General features: G+C 48.1%; 1 protein-coding gene across 1 annotated transcript in view; it reads right to left on the bottom strand.

Annotated features, from left to right (window-relative positions):
• The window catches only part of PWWP2B (PWWP domain containing 2B), a 59,009-nt gene extending 41,862 nt beyond the window's left edge, over positions 1-17,147 (bottom strand). Inside the window, exons 1-2 of the mRNA XM_068255113.1 lie at positions 16,893-17,147; positions 1,006-2,671 (exon numbers count right to left, since the gene is read on the bottom strand). Of these exons, the coding sequence (XP_068111214.1) occupies positions 1,021-2,671; positions 16,893-17,035 (1,794 nt within the window). The 5' untranslated portion in view covers positions 17,036-17,147 and the 3' untranslated portion in view covers positions 1,006-1,020. The remainder of the gene's footprint in view (positions 1-1,005; positions 2,672-16,892) is intronic.
• Positions 17,148-23,761: the final 6,614 nt, after the last annotated feature.

The raw sequence follows: 23,761 nt of genomic DNA, 5'->3' as shown, positions 1-23,761 counted from the left end.
CCTTTTGGCACCTCTGTTTGCTGTATACTATACCAGGGTCCACCCCGGGTGTTTTACCCCCCATTTCCTCTGATCTACAGAGAGCGATTTCTTAACCACTTGCCGACCAAGTGATTTCCCATTGATCTGTGCTGGGTGGGCTCTTTAGCCCCCAGCACAGATCGTGTTGCAGGCAGGGCGATCAGACTTCCCCCCTTTTTTCCCCACTAGGGGGATGTCCTGCTGGGGGGTGGGGGGAGGGGGTCTGATCGCCTCCGCTCTGCTGTGCCTTGCGGGGGGGGGGGGGGCTCCTCAAAGCCCCCCTCCGCAGCGCTATTCCCCCCTCCCTCTCCCTGGTTCTGTGGGTGGTGCAGGACGGCGATACGTCCTGTACCGCCTTCAGCCTTTCAGACGGCGGCGATCCCCGGCCTATCAGAGGCCGGGGATCGACTATCTCCTTTAAGACGCTGCTGCAGCGCTATGCAGTGTAAACACAGGGGATTTCTTCCCCGCGTGTTTACATTTCGCCTGCGAGCCGCGATCGGAGGCTCGCAGGCAGTTCACGGAGACACCCTCCGTGAACTGACATGGAATGGCCGCTTTCATGAAAACCCGCAGACAACCAGTTTACGCCAATCAGCGTTAGCTGGTCGTCAAGAGGTTAATCCCAAGTGGGGACAGGTCTTCTCCCTCTACCTGCATCTACAGTGGTTGCCTAGGAAGTAACCCTGGTTTGTGATTATTACTTATCTACATTTTATCATTCTGTACCAGTACGTACTACACTATATTGGGCTCTCGGTGTCCCCTCCTTATATTTTATTAATAAGGTGTGAAAATATAGCCTAGGAGACAACTTAGGAAAAAAAGTGAATCGAATAACGGCTTTAGCATTTTTAAAATGGTATAAAGCACTAGCAAACACAGTATTAATATACATAACCTCTCACATGATTGAAGTTTCCAAGGTACCACATCACAAACATCATAGACCAACTACACACACACCCATTCACTGTCCCTTACCTTGTACAAAGCAAGTTACGTTTCACATTGCATTATTAGTTCCCTAATTTCTGGAGTCAGGTGGTTAGTAGCCTTGGCAGCTTCCGCAATAGCTTTACGGTACACTCCTTTTTTCTTCCGGTTGAACCTCAGTTTGAAAAATTCCGCAAAGGAAGAAAGTTTAGAAACAGACAAACTAGAGGTTGTTGGAGAACCAAACCATGAAACCGTTGCTTCGTGCCATGAGGGATCACCATTCTCCTTTTGGTTCACATTAATACTCAATATACGGGCAGGCCACCAGGGAAAACCATGGACCTTCCCCCATACCACATCTCCCACCGACATAGTTTTTCCATCTACAGTGATGCAATTTGATACGCTTTTAGAATGAAGCCTAACCGTTAGTGGTGGAACGGTTTTCTGCCCATCTTTAGAGGAAGAGACTGAAAGGTCTTCACCAGGCATAAGATCACAAAAATCAATTCCGTTGAGCTCCAGATGAGAGGACTTTGGTTCATCAAGGCTGTCATTGCTGCACAACGACGCGCTGGATGAATCTGCTTTCCTTTTACGGTAATTCATAATTAAATTCAAGTTATGCCCATCCCGGCTGTGTGGAAATCCTTTGAAGTCCTCATCTTCTCCTGAGCTTCCCAAAGAAACATCGTGATAGCTTCTTTCTGTGGAATCGTCCATGTAGTAAGCGGAGGAATCTGTCTCAGACCCTCGACTACTCTGCAATACATTCATCTCGTCGATTAGCTCGGACTTGTAGATGGAAACGCTTTGTCCATCACTAATTCTTTGTGGCTTGAGTCTGATTTTAGGCGGTGGGATTTCCGCACTGGAATGCAATGGCTTGGGTAACTTGAGCTTTGGAATAGAGGCTACCTGACTGTCCACCGATCTATCTACTAAACGCTTGGGAGTTTGATACTGTTCACCGTCCTTCGTCATCTCTTGGTCCCTGCTTCCGTTTTCTTGCGTTTGGCTAGGACAAAACGGCTCAACTGAGCCATGGACACGTGATGGAATCTTAACGACTTCCCCTTTGCCTTGCGGCGTACTGTAAGAAATCTTTATTACTGGACTTCTATGTACCAAGTCTTTTGAGGGACTTACACGTAACAAGTCTCTAGAGGCACTATTAGGTCTTTCCCTCCTTTCCTCCGTCTTTCTGTCTTCCTGGTCATATTCCGTTTTATGTCTTTCCTTATCCTCACTCTGTTTTCTGCCGTTTCTAGTGTTGTGTTGACCTTTTGGGGCGTCCTCTGTATTTAATGTGTTTTTGCATTTCTCACAAAGGACTTGCCTAGGCCGCAGCCTTATTGTGCTCATTATAAGCCTCCCGGGATCCCTGTTCCTCGACATTCGTCTTTTTGTCCTTTTAATACTGCGTGGGGGAGGCTGAGGCACCCACTGATTGTATGAGTGTCTTATCCACAGAGGAGGAGGAAAAGGAGCGCCTTCAAAGTACGGAGGGTAGGAAGGAGCAGAACCGGGAGGCGGAAGGAGTGGAGAGACTTGATCTGTGTTACTTTTCACGGGGAGTTCAGTGTCTTGAATTGGGGTTTCCGACAAAGGGTGGGAAAAATTGGCATCTGTAGGAATACTGTTACAGGAACCATTAGGAGTGTCTTCATTTTTTGGAACAGACGGTGGTGGCATGCAGAACAACCCAGACCTAGTGACAAGAGAAACAAAGTTACTTAAGACCCATCAATAACAGGCACAGTTTCTCATTTCACTCAAGTACACATGAAACGTTTTTGCATTCAGATAATTTCGGTCATGTCCAATATTACTTTCGATCATTTTACTGCTTGATTTCTCATAGAAGGCAATGGAAATAAGAAAAGATTAGAGAATTGAGCAGGAAATGGAGCGGAAAAATTAATCGAAAATCGATCGAACGGCAGAATCGACCGGAAAAAAAAAACGCATTATATGTACCTAGCATAAGGACCAGAGATTGGTATTGGACATGGGACCCACTTGCAACTGCATACCGCAATTTGGAAGCAAACCTGTAACATTGCTATATCTTATGCTTCGTCTGATGCCAGTAAAGCCATATTATTGGGCTGCAAATAAATGTTTTTGAGAGAAAATGAAGTACCTGGATCCCACCTACACAGTGCCCTCAGCAAGATATAAAAGTGAAGGAGGTTGCGGCTGTCAGTCAGGAGCATCAAGGGCCATCTCCCTACTGACAACAGTATAACACTTTTTTTTTCTTTTACCCAAGCTTCAGGTGTACATGAAGCATATTTGAGGAGCATTACTGAAGACATCACAAGGCTTATTTAAAGGGAACCTAAACTGAGAAGGATATGGATTTTTCCTTTTAAAATAATACCAGTTGGCTGACTCTCCTGCAGTCAGATACTCACCTAAGGAGAGGGAAGGTTCTGAGTCCTAATGAGCCATCCCTCTTCTCTCCCAGTGCCCTCAGGATCCTCCGTTCAAATCCCCCGCTGCGGGGGATTACGGAAGTCTTCGGGAGCTGAGTCCTCCCGAAGATAGGCGGCTCCATACTGTGCACGCGCCAGTGCGTTAAAGAGGGCGCTCGCGCATGCGCAGTATGGAGCGGCCCGTCTTCCGGAGCCCGAGTGCTCCCGAAAACTTCCGAAACCTCTCTTCGGCGGCGGAAGTGGCAGTATTTGACCGAGCGGGACTGGGCACTGGCCATACACTGGTCGATTTGCCATCAGATCGACCAACAGATACATCCCTCTCTGATCGAATCTGATCAGAGAGGGATCGTATGGCTGCCTTTACTGCAAACAGATTGTGAATTGATTTCAGTATGAAACCGATCACCATGTGTGAAGCTGCCGCTGCCCCCCCTGCATACATTTCCTGCTCCGGCCGGCGCGTGTCCCTTGGTCTCTGCTGTCTTCTTCTCCGCTAGGCTCTGAGTCCAGCAGGTTTCACTTCCTGTCTGGGGAAGTTTAAACAGTAGAGGGCGCTCTACTGTTTAAACTTCTTGCCGGTACAGGAAGAAGTGAAGCCTGCCGGACTCAGAGCCCAGGAGAGAAGAAGACAGCGGTGACACGCGCCGGCGGAGCAGGTTATGCATTGCGTCGGTCATTCGAACGCCACTATCGACGCACTCCCGACCCACCGGAGATCGATCAAAATCTTCCGCACGGACGGCTCGATGGGAACGATTGATTTTGGATGGAAATCGATCGTTCTGTCAGCGTTTGCGCAGCGATTTCACAGCAGATTCAATCACAGTGATCGAATCTGCTGTATATCAGCGGCAAATAGATAGGTGTATGGGCCCCTTTACAGTCAAATTGAGAATTTCTGACCGATCCGATCTTATTGTGATTAATTTTATATAGAAGTGATTGGAAAATCGATCAGAAAAAGAACCAAATCAGACTGGACCTGTTAGGAATGATCGATTCGGCCTTTTATCTGATGGGAAATTGCATGGTGTGTACCAGGCATAAGAGAGCCATAATCATGGAGCCAGGGCATATTACAGAACAACGTTCTAACAACATCTCAGTTATACCGGTTTGATGATGTCACAGACGCAAGAGCAACAGACTCGTTCAGCAGCACAGAAGTCGACAAAGAAAACATTCTAACTGCAAACGCAATGTCAGTGGGAGACCCAACCCTTTGTTTCTGATTTATATCTATAGTAAATAGATAACAGTTCCAGTACAGTACAGCAAAAAGCTCTGGGTGCAAATGCTCCTCTGTCCAGCTGACTCCTTCATTGTCTCTTCAGCAGCCATGGAGGCTAATTGACTAAACACACAGGAGAAGGGCAAGAGCTGATGACTTGAGAGCAGCGTGGTGTCCCCCTCCCCCAACTTCAACAGAGGAAAGCTTATATAGATTCATTAAAGCCGATTATACCCACGGCCTTGCCAGCTGCCCTTTCGCGTCCCTCTTCGGCCCAAACGCCTCTGTTCCAGCGCAAAGCCGGCCTAAAAGTTCTGTGCCAGGAAGTAAATGTAATCATTGTCTTCTCTGAAAGGAAAAAGGGCAAATGTAAGGAGTCTCGGAGCGGAGCAGCCATTGCTGAAAACAAGCAGCCTATGACGAGCGTCTTCAGCAAATCTAGCCTGGTCCTGACAGTTCCTTCACCACCCTATAAGGGAAAACGCAGTGCAGGTGTAATGTCTGATTGCACTGCCCGGAAGCTCCTCCCACACTGAGTAGCACGTATGCTCAGTGTGAAGTTAATGATGCTGCTGGAGGTAAAATACTAAATATCTCCGCTCCCACACCTCACTCCCCAAATTTTCAGGGTAGGGAGGGGACCCCCATAACGACCTCTATGCCATATTGCAGCCCCCGAGACCCTCTGGTTCAGGAGATAGATTACAGAAACCTATCTCCTGAACCAGAGGGTCTAGGGGGCTACAATATGGCATTGAGGTCGTTATGGGGGTCCCCTCCCTACCCTGAAAAATTTGGGGATTGTAAGAGGTGTGGGAGCGGAGATATTTAGTATTTTACCTCCAGCAGCATCATTCAATAGAAAATGTGGCCGCACAGTCTCCTACTGCGCATGCGGGGCAGCGCAAATCAACAGGCAGCGTAATCAGACACAACACCGGCATGCAACAATGAGTATATCCTCCAGCATGGTGGCGTAGTGGTTAGCACTCTCGCCTCGTAGCGCTGGCTCCCCAGTTATAATCCAGCCATGGCACTATCTGCACAAAGTTTGTATGTTCTCCCCACTTAAGAATATCATGCTGGGAATACACCGGTCGTTTTTGCGGCAGATAGATGGTTAGATTATTTCCGACACGTCCATTCTCCCGTTCGATTGTTTTGCCGCTCGATACCTGATAGAGGTGAATGGAAAAAAAAGATAAGAAAAACGAGCGAAAGATCAGGGAGTCTAGCGGCAAAAACGACCCGAGTATTCCCAGCATTAGATGCACCAGCAGAAAACTTCAGCAGTCCTAGTCAGTCTGCTACTTTAAAATACATTAAAGGGAAACTGAAGTAAGAGGTATACGGAGGCTGCCATATTTATTTCCTTTTAATCAATACCAGTTGCCTGGCAGCCCTGCTGGTCCATTTCTCTGCAGTAGTATCTGAATAACACCAGAAACAAGCATGCAGCTAGTCTTGTCAGATCTGACATTAATGTCAGAAACACCTGATCTGCTGCATGCTTGTTCAGGGGTTATGGCTAATAGTATTAGAGGCAGAGGATCAGCAGGAGGGCCTGGCAACTGGCATTGCTTAGATGGAAATAAATATGGCAGCCTCCATATCCCTCTCACTTCAGTTGTCCTTTAAATTAGTAACTTGCTCATTTTTCAAAGGCTGTACCAGAGGCTAAAGCAACAGATGGCAGAAAAAGGAGGTGTCAAACAGTAAAAAGCAGTTTAATTCAGTATTCATCAATGTAACAAGAGACTCCACTTGCTAAGGAAAGCTTGTTGTGCTCAGCCTCACTGGGATCAGGACTGAGGAGACACCCTAGTTAAATGCTTGATTTAGAACAGGGGTCCCCAAACTTTTTTGGCCAAGGGCCGGGTCAAAATACTTCAGACTGCTGGAGGGTCGGAACACACAAAAAATGATGTTGAAAAACATTATATTGAATCTAGTTATTGATTCCTCCCAATCATGCCTGGAGGAGACCTCCCAGCAGCAGCCATTCAGTCATGCGGCGCCCGAAGAATGTCTTTGTGCACCAGACAGTGAAGCATACCCAGGTGACAGCCTGCCGTCCAGTTGGAAAGCAATGTCACCTGAAGCAGAATTGGATTGGAAGCTAGCGAATGACTGCTCACTGGCTTCTACAGTATGTGGATGGGTGGCGCCAGCACTGCTATTCTGTATACGGGCCGCCAATATTTAATGGTGCAGTGGGCCACATCTATAAGTTATACTTTTTGTGTTTGGGGGCCAATGAAAAAGCCTCGGGGGAAGAGGGGACGCATTCGGCCTGTGGGCCGTAGTTTGAGGACCGCTGCTTTGGAAAAACCTCTGTTGCATTACATAGTAGATCAGGGCTTGATTGGCAGTTTATGAGCCTGTAGATACAAAACAATCCAATGTATTTATCCCCACCCATCCCATACACACAACACCTCTACACCACACCCATTACACTCCACATATACAGTATATTCTCAAGTGTCAAGAAATGTAGGTCTGGCTTGCTAATGGAAAATATGGGGGTCATCTTATGGGCGAGTGAGACCTAAATCTCTGACTTACAGACTCTCTACCTATGTAAGTGTCTGCAGCAAAACACAAACCTACTCCAATGCCGGGTTCTCTGCTTCACACCCCACTGTAGCCGGTTAGCTGGAATTAGCATCCCTCTGCAGGCTACTGATGTCACATGACATGCATCAGGAGCTGGAGGGGCGTGGCTGCAGTGAAGAGGAGATGTGAGGACCAGGCACTGGAGTAGGCATGTGTACTGTGCTACTCATTTGTACAAGGGGGAGAGAGGCAGGCCTCCCTTAGCCACTGGGCTAAAATATATATTACCCAAGACTACTGGGTGGGTGCGGAACAGGTCCTCTCCTCCTCCTCACTCTAGCTGGTTAGCTTGAATTAGCATCCCTCTGCAGGCTACTGATGTCACATGACACGCATCAGGAGCTGGAGGGGCGCAGCTGCAGTGAAGAGGAGATGTGAGGACCAGGCAATGGAGTAGGCATGTGTACTGTGCTACTCATTTGTACAAGGGGGAGAGAGGTAGGCCGCCCTTCTTAGCCACTGGACTAAAGTGTATATTAGCCAAGACTACTGGGTGGGGGTGGAACAGATAATGGCTACACTACTTACTGGGTGTGTGTGTGTGTGTGTGTGTGTGTGTGTGTGTGTGTGTGTGTGTGTGTGTGTGTGTGTGTGTGTGTGTGGGGTGGGGGGGGGGGGGGGGGGGGGGGGGGTTGTCAGATAATGGCTGCACTCAAACATTGTGGTTGCCGTCATGGATATACAGTAATCTTTGATTTTCTCTGTATTAAAATGTATCATGACTTTTAAAAGAAGCCAGGTGGGGCGAGATAAGAGAATGCAGGGCCGGTGCTTCTGTGCTCAACTCTACTTACAGCATAGGAGGAGGGGAGCTGATAAATGCCGGGTGCTCACCAAAACTAGCCGGGCGGTGCACCTGGCTAAAAGAGCCTGGGAAGAACACTGGGCTTAAACTGTGAGAGGCAGAGGATCAGCAGGACCGCCAGGTATTTTGCATAGTTTAAAAAGGAAATAAATATGTCCGCCTCCCTATTCCTTTACTTTAGTTGTGTTTTAATGGTGGCAAATGGCAGAGGTTGTAACCGCAAGTGCGCAAGCGCTGGACACGCAGTGCAGTTACCGAGCAACAAGAAAAGTTTTACATAAGTAGCAGGTGGCTGCCACTACACTGCCTGTGCCCGGGGCAGGGGCGCAAATAGAGAGGAGCAGCACCTGCATTTGCAGGGGGGGCAGAGCTGTAAGATTGTAGTTACACCACTGGCCCAGGACCTACATGCACTCGACAGATTCACATGGGCAGCTGACAAGCAACAGATGCACCATCTGCCCACATTGCAGAGACCTAAAAACAATTCCAAAGCGGACTGCCAGTCCCCAGTGCTTTGTGGGCACAGAAGACCAGGGATGCCGCTAAAGACTGTTTGGTGAAATGATCACACATGACTATTCCAGCCATCACAAGTCATGTGTCTGAACAGAGCTTTAACCGGTCCTCCTGACTATTGCTGCATCTGGTGGGAATCAGAACAGCAGAGATATTGCTTACAACCACCATCACTGCTCATTGTTTAGGAGAGCATAAAGCTGTTGCTTCCAGCGCTGGAGGAACGTATTTGGCTGACAGTTTGGAGCTATTAGTTTCATCAGCAGAGCTGTCAGCACACTGCAGTGCAGTATATTTCTGGCAAGAGCCAACAATTACTCCGCCAGCAGTACTTCCTCCTTAAAGAGAACCGGTTTCAAAAATAAAAAAAAGGAAAGATAAAAAAAGGAACAGTTTTGGTGGGGGGTTAATAACACCAGCAAGTAAGCTATATTGGGCTGAGGCTATTGGGCACCAGGGAAGCTACATGTAGGGATGGCGGGCTAGAATTAATGTACAGTCCCTATTGCCGGGAAGACACGATGCGTTTTTTGCGTTCGTTTTTGCCGTCGTTTTCGCTTTAGATAGATTCTACTCTCGATTCCTTATCTTTTCTTATCAATTACATTTACTTGAATGAGGAGAATCGAAACGAAAGTAGAATCGACCAGATCCGACAGGTTGGAATTTATCTATCGAACCCATCTATCTAAAGTAAAAACTTAACGTGTATTCCCAGCATATCTCTTCCTTTAAAGCGGTATCGTCACCATAAAGATCAAATTTCAACAGCAACTAGTCTGAGTGTATTAAATGACAAAGATGCTAATCCTGCATTCAAAGCTTTCAAAACTTTTTCTGCTGTTATGATTTGAAGTTATCGCATACTTAAAGCGGACCCAAACCAAACATCTTTTTTAATTAAAAAATATTTAGTTGCACCGCTCTGACACATACAAAGATAAATAAACACTCCTTCAAGCCTATGAGCATTTCAGTGCCTGCTTTTCAGCCTTTTCTTTTCACAACTAGGGTTATACTGGGGGCAGCCATTAGCAATTCCTCCTTTGCCGGACACCTCCTACTCCACCAGTTTGCTGGATTCTGTCCTGGCAATATGTAAGGAAGGGAGGGGTTCCTACAATAAATGTAAAATATTTTAGATTTATCATCATGCAGCTGAAAAAAGGCTGCTATTTATTATTATAATTTAGACAATAGATTTTAATGCTGAAATCTTGTATTTTTAATTTGGGTCCACTTTAACCTCCTTGGCGGTAACCCCGTTTGTGACACGGGGTAAGTCGCCGGAGGGTGCCGCTCAGGCCCTGCTGGGCCGATTTACATAATTTTTTTTTTTATTTTTGCTACACACAGCTAGCACTTTGCTAGCTGCGTGTGCATAACGATCGCCACCGCTACCCACCGATCCGCCCCCCCAGACCCCTTTCGCTGCCTGGCCAATTAGTGCCAGGCAGCACTGAGGGGTGGATCGGAGCACCTGCTGACGTCACGACGTCGGTGACGTCATCGCGATCAGGGAAGCCCATACAGGGAATCCCGTTCAGAACGTGATTCCCTGCAGGGTAAAAGCGCCGGCGGCGATCAGAGGAGTGGGAGGGATAGCGAAGGGAGGGGGGGAAGCATGTAGCTAGCGCTAGGCTAGCTACATGCTTAAAAAAAAAAAATTAAAAACTGCTGCGCTGCCCCCTGGCGGATTTATTGTACCGCCAGGGAGGTTAAGGAGCCCTGGCCCTTTAGTAGTCAGTGCCAAACAGTTGCATGCTGGGGGGTTTTTATCTATAATATATTCCTCCTCTTCCATTTATTTCCCTGCCTAGCTGCTTATCTGAAACATGATCCTATGCTCATTTGTGTTTACAAGCAAAGCCGAGGTGACTCAGCGATTGGAGGAGAAAAGGGGGGAAAAAAAAGTAAAGCGCAGAAATGACATCAGGATTTAGCCTACACTGTGGGCAAAAGACATGGTTCAGGAACAGAATTCTTTTCATTTACTATAATTTACTATATAACATTCACTGAAATCAAAAAGTGGACAGTACATTATGTAAGTAGATCAAGTATCTTTATCTACTTGTATATGTGCTTTTTTCCCCTGGCATAGTATGGCTAAAGGTGCGTACACACGCACTACGGCCGCCAACGACTGGTCCGTCAGACCCTCCCGCTGGGTACACTTTCAGGCGACAGTAGCGCACGTGTACGCACTGTCGGCGGACTGATAAGGCTGTTTCTGAACGATCCCTCTCACTTCAGTGAGCTTTAAACATACAAGACCAAAGTGACACAAAGGCTGTGTAATCAATATGCTTTGTGCCCTCATCCTCCTCCACTGAATGGAGGGGTCTGTAAAGCGCAAATCCAGCGCCAACACCTCAGCCCGTCTCAGGAGAGTGCACGCTGCGCCACAACTAGATAATACGGTGCTAAATGAAGCTACACAGAGACCGGGGAGACACGCTCTGCATCTCTGAAGCCTTGCTGAACCATGCGGTACATGTGCCCACGAGGGCATTTATGCTGGCTCAGGAGGGACTTAAACCCTTCGCAGCCAATTCATTAATCTCTTGCTTGAGATTAAAAGGAAAAAAAAGAAAAAAAAAAGTAGTTATAAACAAATCTGTATCAGTCGTTTTATTGAATAAAAAGCTAAACACAAATGTGGAAAGCATCAATATAGTTTTGTCATACTTCAAATAAAGGTGCAGAGGACTTGAGATTATGTTGCTCACAAAAGGAGGTTCTTAAAGCGGGATTGTCACCATAAAAATCAAATTTCAACAGCAACTGGTCTGAGTGTATTAATTCATAAAGATGCTAATCCTGCATTCAAAATGTTCAAAATTTTTTGTGCTGTTACGGTTTGGAGTTATCACATACCTTAGGAGCACTGGCCCTTTAAGTGCCATTGCCAAACAGTGGCATGCTGGGGGTCTTTTTATCTATAATGTATTCCTCCTCTCCCTTTTATTTTCCCCTGCTTCTAATGACATAAGACAGCGCACTTCCTAGTATAGACCTCAGTGGGAGTGTCTGAAGACTCTGGGAGGAGGGCCGGCAACAAATACACAATTAACAAGAGGAGAAAAAAGTGAGGGAGGAAATGATGTCAGGAGGTCAAAGGTAACAAAGATGGAAACTGCCTAGAATAGGATTCTCTGCTTTTCCTTTATCAAATTCACAGGATTTATAATGTGGACAGCGCAATACATCTGTTATGTAAGCAGAACTAGTATTTATCTACTTATATATGTGTTTTTTATTTCTAGATTAGCATGGGTGTCACTTGTTCTTTAAAGAGAAACTAATGAAAATAAAGTAATTAACTTGATTGCTTTTTTCGTTTACAATATTTATTCCGAAGGCAGTGAAAAGAATACCTGGTCTCCCAGAATACTCAGAGGGGAGAAAAAAAAATCATAGCTAAACAGCCTAGGCTAAGCATCACTGGAGAGGGTGGGGCCACATTCCAATATAAAACAATATATAGATAAAGGAAATGTTTCTGATGTTGAAACCAGCTCATACACACTTGCATCTTTACAAACTGCGTCCTGGCATGTGCCCGACGTGCCAACCGATCGTTAGTAATGGTACGTGTCAATCCTTTCCCAATGGCTGTTATTTTCCACCACAGCTCACTCCCACTTGTTTATTCCCCTCATTCTCCAAAGGCCACAAAAAGCTGCTTGGCAAGGAACCGAGCACCATGTCTGTACAGTAACCATGCGTCCAAAAAGATCACGATTGTTTTCGGCAATAAAAGTTTGCAATTAGCCTACAGCCTGTGTCAGATGAAAGGCTGCACTTTGCACTTGTTCGGCCTCCCATTTGACGGCTACAAATACGTTTCGGCTTGGAACCCGAGGTGAGAGTGATATGGAGGCTGCCATATTTATTTCCTTTTTAACAATACCAGTTACCCGGCAGTCCTCCTAATCCTGTGTCTCTAATGCATTTAGCCATAGCCCCTGAACTAGCATATGCAGATCGGGTACTCAGGTGGCTGGATATTGTAATGGTTAAGGGCTCTGACTGACACAGGAGACCAGGGTTCCTCTTCCTATTCAGTAAGCCAGCTCCTTTTCAGTAGGAGACCTTGGGCAAGATTCCCTAACACTGCTACTGCCAATAGAGCACGTCCTAGTGGCTGCAGCTCTGGCGCTTTGGGTCTGCCAGGAGATAAGCGCGATATAAATGTTCTGTGTTTGTTACTTTGACTCAGGATTTACCAAATTAGTTATATGCTTGTTCCAGGGTTTTGACTCAGACACTACGTATCCCAGGAGATCAACAGAAAATAAATATGGCAGCCTTCATATCACTCCCACCTAGGGTTCCCTTTAAAGTGGACCTGAACTTTTGCACAGGACAGAAGAACACAGAAATGCACCCTGTATGTATTTAGAGACTTTAGCCTGTCTAATTACCCCTCATCTGTGACTAATCACACCTGTAATTTGATCTCTCCCCTGTGTCAGTTAACTGCCACAGTAGAGAGGTTAATTGGAAAGCACTGGATGTTAACCCTATGTCTGCTTCTGTGAAAGCAGGAAGTAGACACTGCAGATTTACTGTAGGATATGTATCAGCTGTAACAAATGTTTTTCTTTAAAGGTTATTACTGTATGTTGTTCAGGTCCACTTTAATTGGGTACACTTTAAGTTAGCCAACAAATGGCATCATCCAGATTCAAAACTTCCTGTTTCAACTTATGGCTAACAGGGTACACTTCTCTACTGGTTAGTAAACAAAGTTCTTTTAACAGAGTGTAGGCATTACAGTAACAAACGTCTGAATAGCCTTCCAGGACGTCAAGTGCTACAAAAGCTACCAGCGGCACAAGAGTTGCACTCGATTTCCAACCAGATTGCTACTGCAATCCCACCTAAATCAAGTTGCGCAAGCTGGTAAGACAATCTATAATCCTCAACCGATTTTTACTCAGTGAAATATCAGCTGCTTGCTAGATTCAAGCTTACATCTCAAGCCAGAGCTTGAGGTCATTGTTCAGCTTATTTGCTGTGTTTGTTTACATTGTGATAGCTACCAAGTTTCTACACTGACGGCTACAGCGCTTCCAACAAAACATCGCCTATCGCCAAGTCGGTAACTGGGATTTCATAACACAAAGCCTATATGTGCCAGTGTAAGCACACAGAGGTGTCCTGATTCACAGGTCTACGATACAGGCCTATAAAAACAGGTCTGTCAGTCTCACCGGTCCGCGACACACCCGAAAGTCAAGCAGGTATAAACATGAATATCAAATGACGACTGAGGAAATGACTGAAAACTTACAGGGTTGCCACTGGAACAGAGACTATCGCACCTATGTGACTATCTACCCCTTAGAGACCACAAGGCATTGCAAGAACAATACCCAAGACTATATAGGATGAGGGTGTAACCAAGGCGACACGCAGTCCAGAAGCAAATTAGTGGGAAGTACAAGGAAAGGGTTAAAGGGAACCAGAGGAGAGAGTCATGTTGAGGCTGCCATGATTATTTCCTTTTAGACAATACCAGTTGCCTGGCAGTCCTGCTGGTCTTTCAGGCCAGTAGCATCTGAATGACCTACCTAATACATGCATGCAGGTAATCTTGTCAGAAACATCTGATCTGCATGCTTGTTCAGAGGCTATGGCTAAAAAAAGTGTTAGAAGCAGAGTATCAGTAAGATAGCCAGGCAATCTGCATAGTTTAAAAGGAAATAAATATGGCAGCCTCCAATAGGTCTCTCACCTCGGAGCCGATCACATCACTGGCTGCCCAAGTGGAGTACTCCAGGTGATCCCGCAGCACAGGCTGGTCAGGTTGATTACCCCAGGTGACCCCACAGCGCCGCCTGCCCAAGGTGGATTACCCCTGGTGATCCCACAACACTGGCTGCCCAGGTTAATTGCACCAGGTGATTCCGCAGCTCTGGCTGCCCAGGTGATCCCACAGCACTGCCTGCTCAGGTGGATTACCTCTGGTGATCCCACAACACTGGCTGCCCAGGTGGATTACCCCAGGTGATCCTGCAGCACTGCCTGCCCAGGTGATCCCACAACACTGGTTGCCCAGGTGGATTACCCCAGGTGATCCCACAGCGCTGCCTGCCCAGGTGATCCCACAGCGCTGCCTGCCCAGGTGGATTACCCCAGGTGATCCCACAGCGCTGCCTGCCCAGGTGATCCCACAGCGCTGCCTGCCCAGGTGATCCCACAGCGCTGCCTGCCCAGGTGATCCCACAGCGCTGCCTGCCCAGGTGATCCCACAGCGCTGCCTGCCCAGGTGGATTACCCCTGGTGATCCCACAACACTGGCTGCCCAGGTGATTACCCCAGGTGATCCCACAGCACTGCCTGCCCAGGTGATCCCACAGCACTGCCTGCCCAGGTGATCCCACAGCACTGCCTGTCCAGGTGATCCCACAGCACTGCCTGTCCAGGTGATCCCACAGCACTGCCTGTCCAGGTGATCCCACAGCACTGCCTGTCCAGGTGATCCCACAGCACTGCCTGTCCAGGTGATCCCACAGCACTGCCTGTCCAGGTGATCCCACAGCACTGCCTGTCCAGGTGATCCCACAGCACTGCCTGTCCAGGTGATCCCACAGCACTGCCTGCCCAGGTGATCCCACAGCACTGCCTGCCCAGGTGATCCCACAGCACTGCCTGCCCAGGTGATCCCACAGCACTGCCTGCCCAGGTGGATTACCCCAGGTGATCCCACAGCACTGCCTGCCCAGGTGGATTACCCCTCGCGATCCCACAGCACTGCCTGCCCAGGTGGATTACCCCAAGTGATCCCACAGCAGTGCCTGCCCAGGTGGATTACCCCAGGTGATCCCACAGCACTGCCTGCCCAGGTGATCCCACAGCACTGCCTGCCCAGGTGATCCCACAGCACTGCCTGCCCAGGTGATCCCACAGCACTGCCTGCCCAGGTGATCCCACAGCACTGCCTGCCCAGGTGATCCCACAGCACTGCCTGCCCAGGTGATCCCACAGCACTGCCTGCCCAGGTGATCCCACAGCACTGCCTGCCCAGGTGATCCCACAACATTGCCTGCCCAGGTGATCCCACACACACTGCCTGCCCAGGTGATCCCACACACACTGCCTGCCCAGGTGATCCCACACACACTGCCTGCCCAGGTGATCCCACACACACTGCCTGCCCAGGTGATCCCACACACACTGCCTGCCCAGGTGATCCCACACACACTGCCTGCCCAGGTGATCCCACACACACTGCCTGCCCAGGTGATCCCACACACACTGCCTGCCCAGGTGATCCCACACACACTGCCTGCCCAGGTGATCCCACATGCAAGTGATCCCACAACACTGCCTGCCCAGGTGATCCCACACACACTGCCTGCCCAGGTGATCCCACACACACTGCCTGCCCAGGTGATCCCACACACACTGCCTGCCCAGGTGATCCCACACACACTGCCTGCCCAGGTGATCCCACACACACTGCCTGCCCAGGTGGATTACCCCTCGCGATCCCACAGCACTGCCTGCCCAGGTGGATTACCCCAGGTGATCCCATAGCAATGCCTGGCCTGCCCAGATGGATTACCCCAAGTGATCCCACAGCAGTGCCTGCCCAGATGGATTACGGTTACCCCAGGTGATCCCACAGCACTGCCTGCCCAGGTGGATTACCCCAGGTGATCCCATAGCAGTGCCTGCCCAGGTTGATTACCCCAGGTGATACCACAGCAGTGCCTGCCCAGGTGGATTACCCCAGGTGATCCCATAGCAGTGCCTGCCCAGGTGGATTACCCCAGGTGATCCCATAGCAGTGCCTGTCCAGGTGATCCCACAGCACTGGCTGCCCAGGTGGATTACCCCAGGTGATCCCACAGCACTGGCTGCCCAGGTGGATTACCCCAGGTGATCCCACAACAGTGGCTGCCCAGGTGGATTACCCCAGGTGATCCCACAACACTGGCTGCCCAGGTGGATTACCCCAGGTGATCCCACAACACTGGCTGCCCAGGTGGATTACCCCAGGTGATCCCACAACACTGGCTGCCCAGGTGGATTACCCCAGGTGATCCCACAACACTGGCTGCCCAGGTGGATTACCCCAGGTGATCCCACAACACTGGCTGCCCAGGTGGATTACCCCAGGTGATCCCACAACACTGGCTGCCCAGGTGGATTACCCCAGGTGATCCCACAACACTGGCTGCCCAGGTGGATTACTCCAGGTGATCCCACAACACTGGCTGCCCAGGTGGATTACTCCAGGTGATCCCACAGAAGTGCCTGCCCAGGTGAGCTCATGTGCTATGTGGGATCTACTCACTTGTTACTGCAGTCCAGCAGGATCCCGCTGTAGGACTTCTCCCCGCAGTTCAGGGTCACCACCAGGGTGCCGTTCACCATCTGCTCCACCAGGACTGGCACCAGCGAGCCGACCCGCAGCTCCTGCCCGTCCTCGGCCTCCATGCCCGCTCCGGCGGCTTCCGGATGCCAGCTCTGATCCCTTGCCAAGGGCCTATGGAGTGTGCAGCGCCCCCCACCGCCCCTGACTCTTCCGTCTGACCTCCGGCTGCACCGACCGCCCCCTACTCCGCCGCTGCCCCGCCCCCTGCACGCTCCTTCTCCTCCTCCCACCGGCTATTGTGACGTCACAAAGCCAGCTGTCCTCCCGTGACGTCACAAGTCCATGCTGCACACTCCCGTGTCAGATCCAGAGATCCGGAAGTGAGGGGAGAAGTAACAAGCCGATAACTCCAGCCAGCTGCCACTCACATGCCATTATTCTGTATTTCTGAGAAAAAGGATCATTTTTGTTAGGATTCCATCTGCACATGGCTTATGCTACACTTTGCTGGCTGGGAATATTTTCAAAGAAGTGAAGTTCAGCAGTAGATCTCTGATCAGTTGATCCATTCATGGAACCTTTTTTTTATCATTTTTTTTTTACAAATTAGTTAAAAAGTATAATTTTTGCAACATCTTTATTTTATTAATATTAATATTATTTTACTAGCCATGTATTTCTTTTGATCAATATTGTACAGAAGTGATTTTCTTTGCAGTGATTTTTGCAAAATCTGTTTGGTGAAGTTAGCTGAAGCAGATCTGAACTTAGAATGTCTTCCATAGCTCCGAACAGTCCCTCTTTGGGAGCCTTGTCCCTCTGTCCTTCTTTCCTCCTCATGTGTCCCTCTTTCAGGACTTTGTCCCTCTTTCTATGTAAATATATATATTTCTCTAATGAAAAATGTTTTTGATTGACTCTAAACTTTATTTTAGGGGTGGGACGGCGAATCCACGAATCCCTCGAATATTGAGAAATATTCGAGATTCGTGGATTCGAATCCCAACGCCATTTCCCCTCTCACGAATCCGCCGAATCCCGCTGCATCCCCGCGCGCAACCGCCGATCCGCCGCTCGTCCTCTTCCGAACCCCCCCGCGCCTCCTTCGCTCGCCCCATGCATAGATGTGAGCATCGGCACACCTAAAACCTGTCCTGGATTCTCTACCTGCCACCAGCGCAGAGCCGCAGACCCGCAGACCTCTTGTTTCCTCCTCTGTTCCCTCTAGTAACCGCCCGGCGCTTCAGTGATGACGCGTATGCAAATGCCGATCACTAGGGGGAACAGAGGAGGAAGCAAGAGGTCTGCGGCTCTGCGCTGGCGGCAGGTAGGGAATCCAGGGCAGGTGTTAGGTGAGCCAATGCTCACATCTATGCAAGGGGCGAGCGGAGGAGGCGCGGGGGGGGTCGGAAGAGGACGAGCGGGGGATCGGTGATTGCGCTGGGATGCAGTGGGATTCGGTGCTGGATCCCCTTGTTAGGTGAGCCGATGCTATTTTTTTCTATGTAGGGGGTGAGCAGAGGAGGCGCACAGAGGGAGGGGTACCCTGGCTAGCTATACTGAGGGTCCCTATACCTAACTAGCTACACTGAATGCGCCTATACCTAACTAACTACACTGAATGCCCCTATAACTAACTAGCTATACTGAGGGTCCCTATACCTAACTAGCTACACTGAATGCCCCTATACCTAACTAGCTATACTGAGGGTCCCTATACCAAACTAGCTATACTGAGGGTCCCTATACCAAACTAGCTATACTGAGGGTCCCTATACCTAACTAGCTACACTGAATGCCCCTATACCTAACTAGCTATACTGAGGGTCCCTATACCTAACTAGCTACACTAAATGCCCCTATACCTAACTAGCTATACTGAGGGTCCCTATACCTAACTAGCTACACTGAATTCCCCTATACCTAACTAGCTATACTGAGGGCCCCTATACCAAACTAGCTATACTGAATCCCCTTATACCTAGCTATACTGAATGCCCTTTTACCTAACTAGCTATACTGAATGTCCCTATACCTAACTAGCTATACTGAATGCCCCTATACCTAACTAGCTATACTGCATGCCCCTATACCTAACTAGCTATACTGCATGCCCCTATACCTAACTAGCTATACTGAATGCCCTTATATCTAGCTATACTGAATGCCCCTATACCTAGCTATACTGAATGCCCCTATACCTAGCTGTACTGAATTCCCCTATACCTAACTAGCTATACTGAGGGCCCCTATACCTAACTAGCTATACCGAGGGCCCCTATACCTAACTAACTTTACAGAAGGCCCCTATACCTTGCTAGCTATACTAAAGGCCCCTATGCTTTGCTAGCTTTATTAAAGGCATCTATACCTAACTAGCTATACTGAAGGCACCTATACCTAACTAGCTATACTGAAGGCACCTATGCCTAGCTAGCTATACTGAAGGCACCTATGCCTAGCTAGCTATACTGAAGGTACCCAAGCCTAGCTAGCTATACTGAAGGCACCTATGCCTAGCTAGCTATACTGAAGGCACCTTTACCTAGCTACCTATAGTGTGAGCACCTAGCCTGCCTACCTATACTGTGGGCAACTATTCCACGGATCGCAGGATTCGTTAGATTCGGGATTCGAAAGGTTCGAGATGTTCGAGAACCTTTTTAGATTCGGATTCGGATTCGAAGAAATTGTGGATTCGTCCCATCCCTACTTTATTTCCATCCTTTAAATTGATATATTACTAATTGTAAAATGTTAATATGAAGGAAAATGCACCAGGATAGAAAGGACCAGCGTGGTTTGCATTATAAAACAGCATATTTTTCTTATAAAATGTTTATAGTATGCGTGACTAGGGGTGTGATGGGTGCCTGATCAGGGGTGAGGCAGGGGCGTGGCTTAAAGGGATACTGTAGGGGGTCGGGGGAAAATGAGCTGAACTTACCCAGGGCTTCTAATGGTCCCCCCGCAGACATCCTGTGTCCGTGCAGCCAGTCACCGATGCTCCGGCCCCGCCTCCGGTTCACTTCTGGAATTTCTGACTTTAAAGTCAGAAAACTACTGCTCCTGCGTTGCCATGTCCTCGCTCCCGCTGATGTCACCAGGAGTGTACTGCGCAGACACAGACCATACTGGGCCTGCGCTGTGCGCTCTTGATGACATCAGCGGGATCGAGGACACGACAACGCAGGCGCAGTAGTTTTCTGACTTTAAAGTCAGAAATTCCAGAAGTGAACCGGAGGCGGGGCCGGAGCATCGGTGAGTGGCTGCGCGGGCACAGGATGTCTGTGGGGGACCATTAGAAGCCCCGGGTAAGTTCAGCTCATTTTCCCCCGACCCCCCTACAGTATCCCTTTAAGTGTCCCTCTTTCTCATCTCAAAAAGTTGGGAGGTATGTGTCTTCTCTGCTCTAAAAGACAGCATAATAACCTTTAATCAAAAAAACATTTATTTGTTACAGCGGATACGAATCCTGAGGCTGGTAACACAAGGGGCAGAAATGCTAGCGTTGCGTAAAACGCAGCGTTTATACATATAATGTTAGTCAATGGGCTGCATATAAAAAACGCACATGCGGTTTATATGAGTTTGAAAATATCTGTTTTTAAAAACGCTGGTTTTGCTGCATATCTTTCAAAAACGCACATAATGAAAGTCAAGGGCGACGCATTGTAATGCGTCCTGTATGCGTTTTTATATGTGTTTTTGAAAAATATACTATGTTTTCTGATGTTTTTCCCCTTCCTGTTGACTTCCTAGTGATTTACATAAAACACAATAGATAAATGCATACAAAATGCATATGAGTTTTGTCAGGGACAAATCTAGGGGGGGGAGGGGGGGGGAGGGCAGACGGGTCTCTTGCCCCAGGCGCAGTTTGTTGAATACTTAAAAAGGAGGCAAAATTTGGATGGGGAATGGCAGGCGCCAAAACCTGACCTTTAGGCGCCAAAACTGGATGGGGAATGGCAGTTTAGGCGCCAAAACCTGACCTTGCCCCAGGCGCAACTTGGTCTAGATCCATCCCTGAGTTTTGTATATGCGAACCGCAAATGCATTCAAATGCAAGCAAAATGCAAAAAAACACACATGTGCGGGAACAAAAAAAACGCAAAACTCAAACACATACAAAACGCATGAAAAGTGCAATACAAACGCATATGCATAAAAAGTGACGTTTCCCACACTGCTAAGGGCCAGTGCACACCAAAAACCGCTAGCGGAACCTCAAACGCTTAGCATTTTTTGAAGTGATTTATAGAGCGATTCTAGGCATGTGCAAGGCGATTTTGTAAACATGCCTAGCGAGTATTGGAGAGTTTTTGTGTAGCGTTTTCTATATTTTGTTACAGTAGAGCTGTAACTGTACAGGTTCTGTAGCAAACACGCTTGGGAAATCTCTTTTGATCTAGCGCTTTTCAGAGAGATTTTCCACTTTCCTATACTTGGCATTGAGGCTGAATCGCCTCAGAAATCAGCAAAAATTCTGCAGGACCCACGTTTGCATTTGGTGAAAATTGAATCGCTCTGGAATGCAGCAGCTCATTGAAATACATTAGCTAAAGGTTTGAAAACTCCTGTCTAAGAGCCCGTTCAGACTGCACGCGTTTCCAGCCGCGTTTTGGAAACGCGTGCGGGGGGCCCGACACGCACCACATCAGACGATGCATAGAGTGCACTGTCTGATGTTCACACTGCATGCGTTCCGGACCTGTGCGGTCCGGGAACGCATGCTGCACGCAGGTTTTGCAAAAACGCGCGGCTGTCCCATTCACTTTTCAGTGATGGGATCAGCCACGCAACGCATACAAACGCGGATGGCGTGCGTTCGTACGCGTTGCATTCCGCATGCGTGGCCGTCCACATTTTGTAATGTGAACCGCCTCTTAGCCTGAAGGTTTTGAGAGTTGGTAACTGTTGCATTATAGGGCCTGTGCACATGTACCCAAATCAAAAACTGTCCATACCTTGCACAATAGCCAACATTAAATTCTAATGTAAAATCCTGGTTTGTGTTTTTGTATAATCAGGAAGAAGCCTCTCACCTTTTTTAGGTTCACATCAGGTTCCCTTTAATGCTGGGTAGACACGTTGCGTTTTTTCCGTTCGATAGATGCGTTCGATTGATAAATTCCGTCATGTCCGATATTCCACGTTTTACCGCTCGATTTCTCATAGAAGTGAATGGAAAAAAGATAAGAAATACGAGCGGAAGAAAATAGAATCGAGTGAAGAATCGAGCGGAAAAAAACGATCGAGCGGGAAAACCGTATCGTGTGTAGCCAGCATTAGTGCCCATTACCTACAAAGACTTAAACCGCATGTGTTATGTTAACTGCATACATATGCTAATTTCAGCAGTGCTGTTTAGGTGATGAGACCATCTTAATGCCGGGATTATCAGCCTCATAAACACCGACAGCTGGTTTGTAAAGAGTTATGCGCAGTTTACCCAGGAGTTAGCAAAGCAACTGTATCAGGCTCTTTTCACACTATGGGCTTAATTCGCTAAACCGTAATAACTCAAATATCACACCTTATCAAAGATATCACACCTTATCAAAGTTAACACGCCTTATCAGAGTAGCAAAGCGAGCGCTATGAACTTATGCCTGCTAATTGGCAATGGCACTCGTCCTGAGCCACTGCGGGTTCGTAGCGCTCGCTATGCTACTTTGATAAGGTGTGATATCTTTGATAAGGTGTGATATCTTTGATAAGGTGTGATATTTGAGTTATCACGGTTTAGTGAATAAAGCCCTTAGTGTGAAATGAACCTAAGGCCCGGTTCACATTAAAGTAAAAAAAAAAAACGGTTCGTTCCAGGATCGGAAGGGAACGGATCGTAACGGATGGGAACAAATCAAATGATAACCTATGGATGCGTTCACATCCATCCGTTCAAACAGATGTGTTCCGCACGATCTGCTGAATGGATCGCAACTCTGGTTAGCCAGCAATTTTTCTGGACCGCTGAGCCCCGTGGAACGGAAACAGAAGCTGAAGCCCTGCAGTGGGGAAAATGAGAAAACTGAACGTTTCTTCCAGGGCTGCTCATCAGGATTCCGGATATCCGGGTAACCCGGAAATCCGAACTTTTTTACGCTATCCGACCAGATTCGGATTCCGGATACCTGGGCCCAAATCCGGCTAGCTATCTGCGGAAATTTGGCCGCATAACATGGATATCCGCGGATATTGCGGGTATCCGGATCCGAAATACTGTAACTAAGGAGATGACGTCCTGGAGCCAATCAGAGGGCTCCCAGCAGAAGCCCTAGCAACCAATCACAGAGGGGAACCCTGGCCAGCCCCACATGACCTCATTGAGCCAATCAGAGGGCTCCCAGTCGAAGCCCTGGCACCCAATCACAGAAAGGAACACTGGCCAGCCCCCCTGTATAATAAGGAGGGCTGCCATGATGAGACATATCGTCATAGCTTGCTGAATGCTCACTGAGAGACATGCTCCAGTGCTGGTGGCCTAGCAAGGGGGTTGTACACAGTTATAAACCTAAAGCTGTTCAGTAATTAACCCCTTCACTACTATCACTACACTATTGTTAAATCGTTAATTAGCTTGATTGATGTCATAGTGTGACAGTCAGAGTGTGTGCTCCACAGTGATGCTGGGCCAAGGGCTGTACACAGTGATAAGCTGTCCAGTAATTAACCGCTTCACTAATATCACTACACTATTGTTAAATCATTAATTAGCTTGATTGATGTCATAGTGTGACAGTCAGAGTGTGTGCTCCAGTGCTGCTGGCCTAGCAGTGATAAACCAAAAGCTGTTCAGTGATTAACCCCTTCACTATCACTACACTATTGTTCAATCATTAATT

Source organism: Hyperolius riggenbachi, chromosome 10 (assembly GCF_040937935.1).
Source record: "Hyperolius riggenbachi isolate aHypRig1 chromosome 10, aHypRig1.pri, whole genome shotgun sequence".
Classification (NCBI taxonomy): Eukaryota; Metazoa; Chordata; class Amphibia; order Anura; family Hyperoliidae; genus Hyperolius; species Hyperolius riggenbachi.
This window is presented reverse-complemented; position numbering and strand designations above follow the sequence as displayed.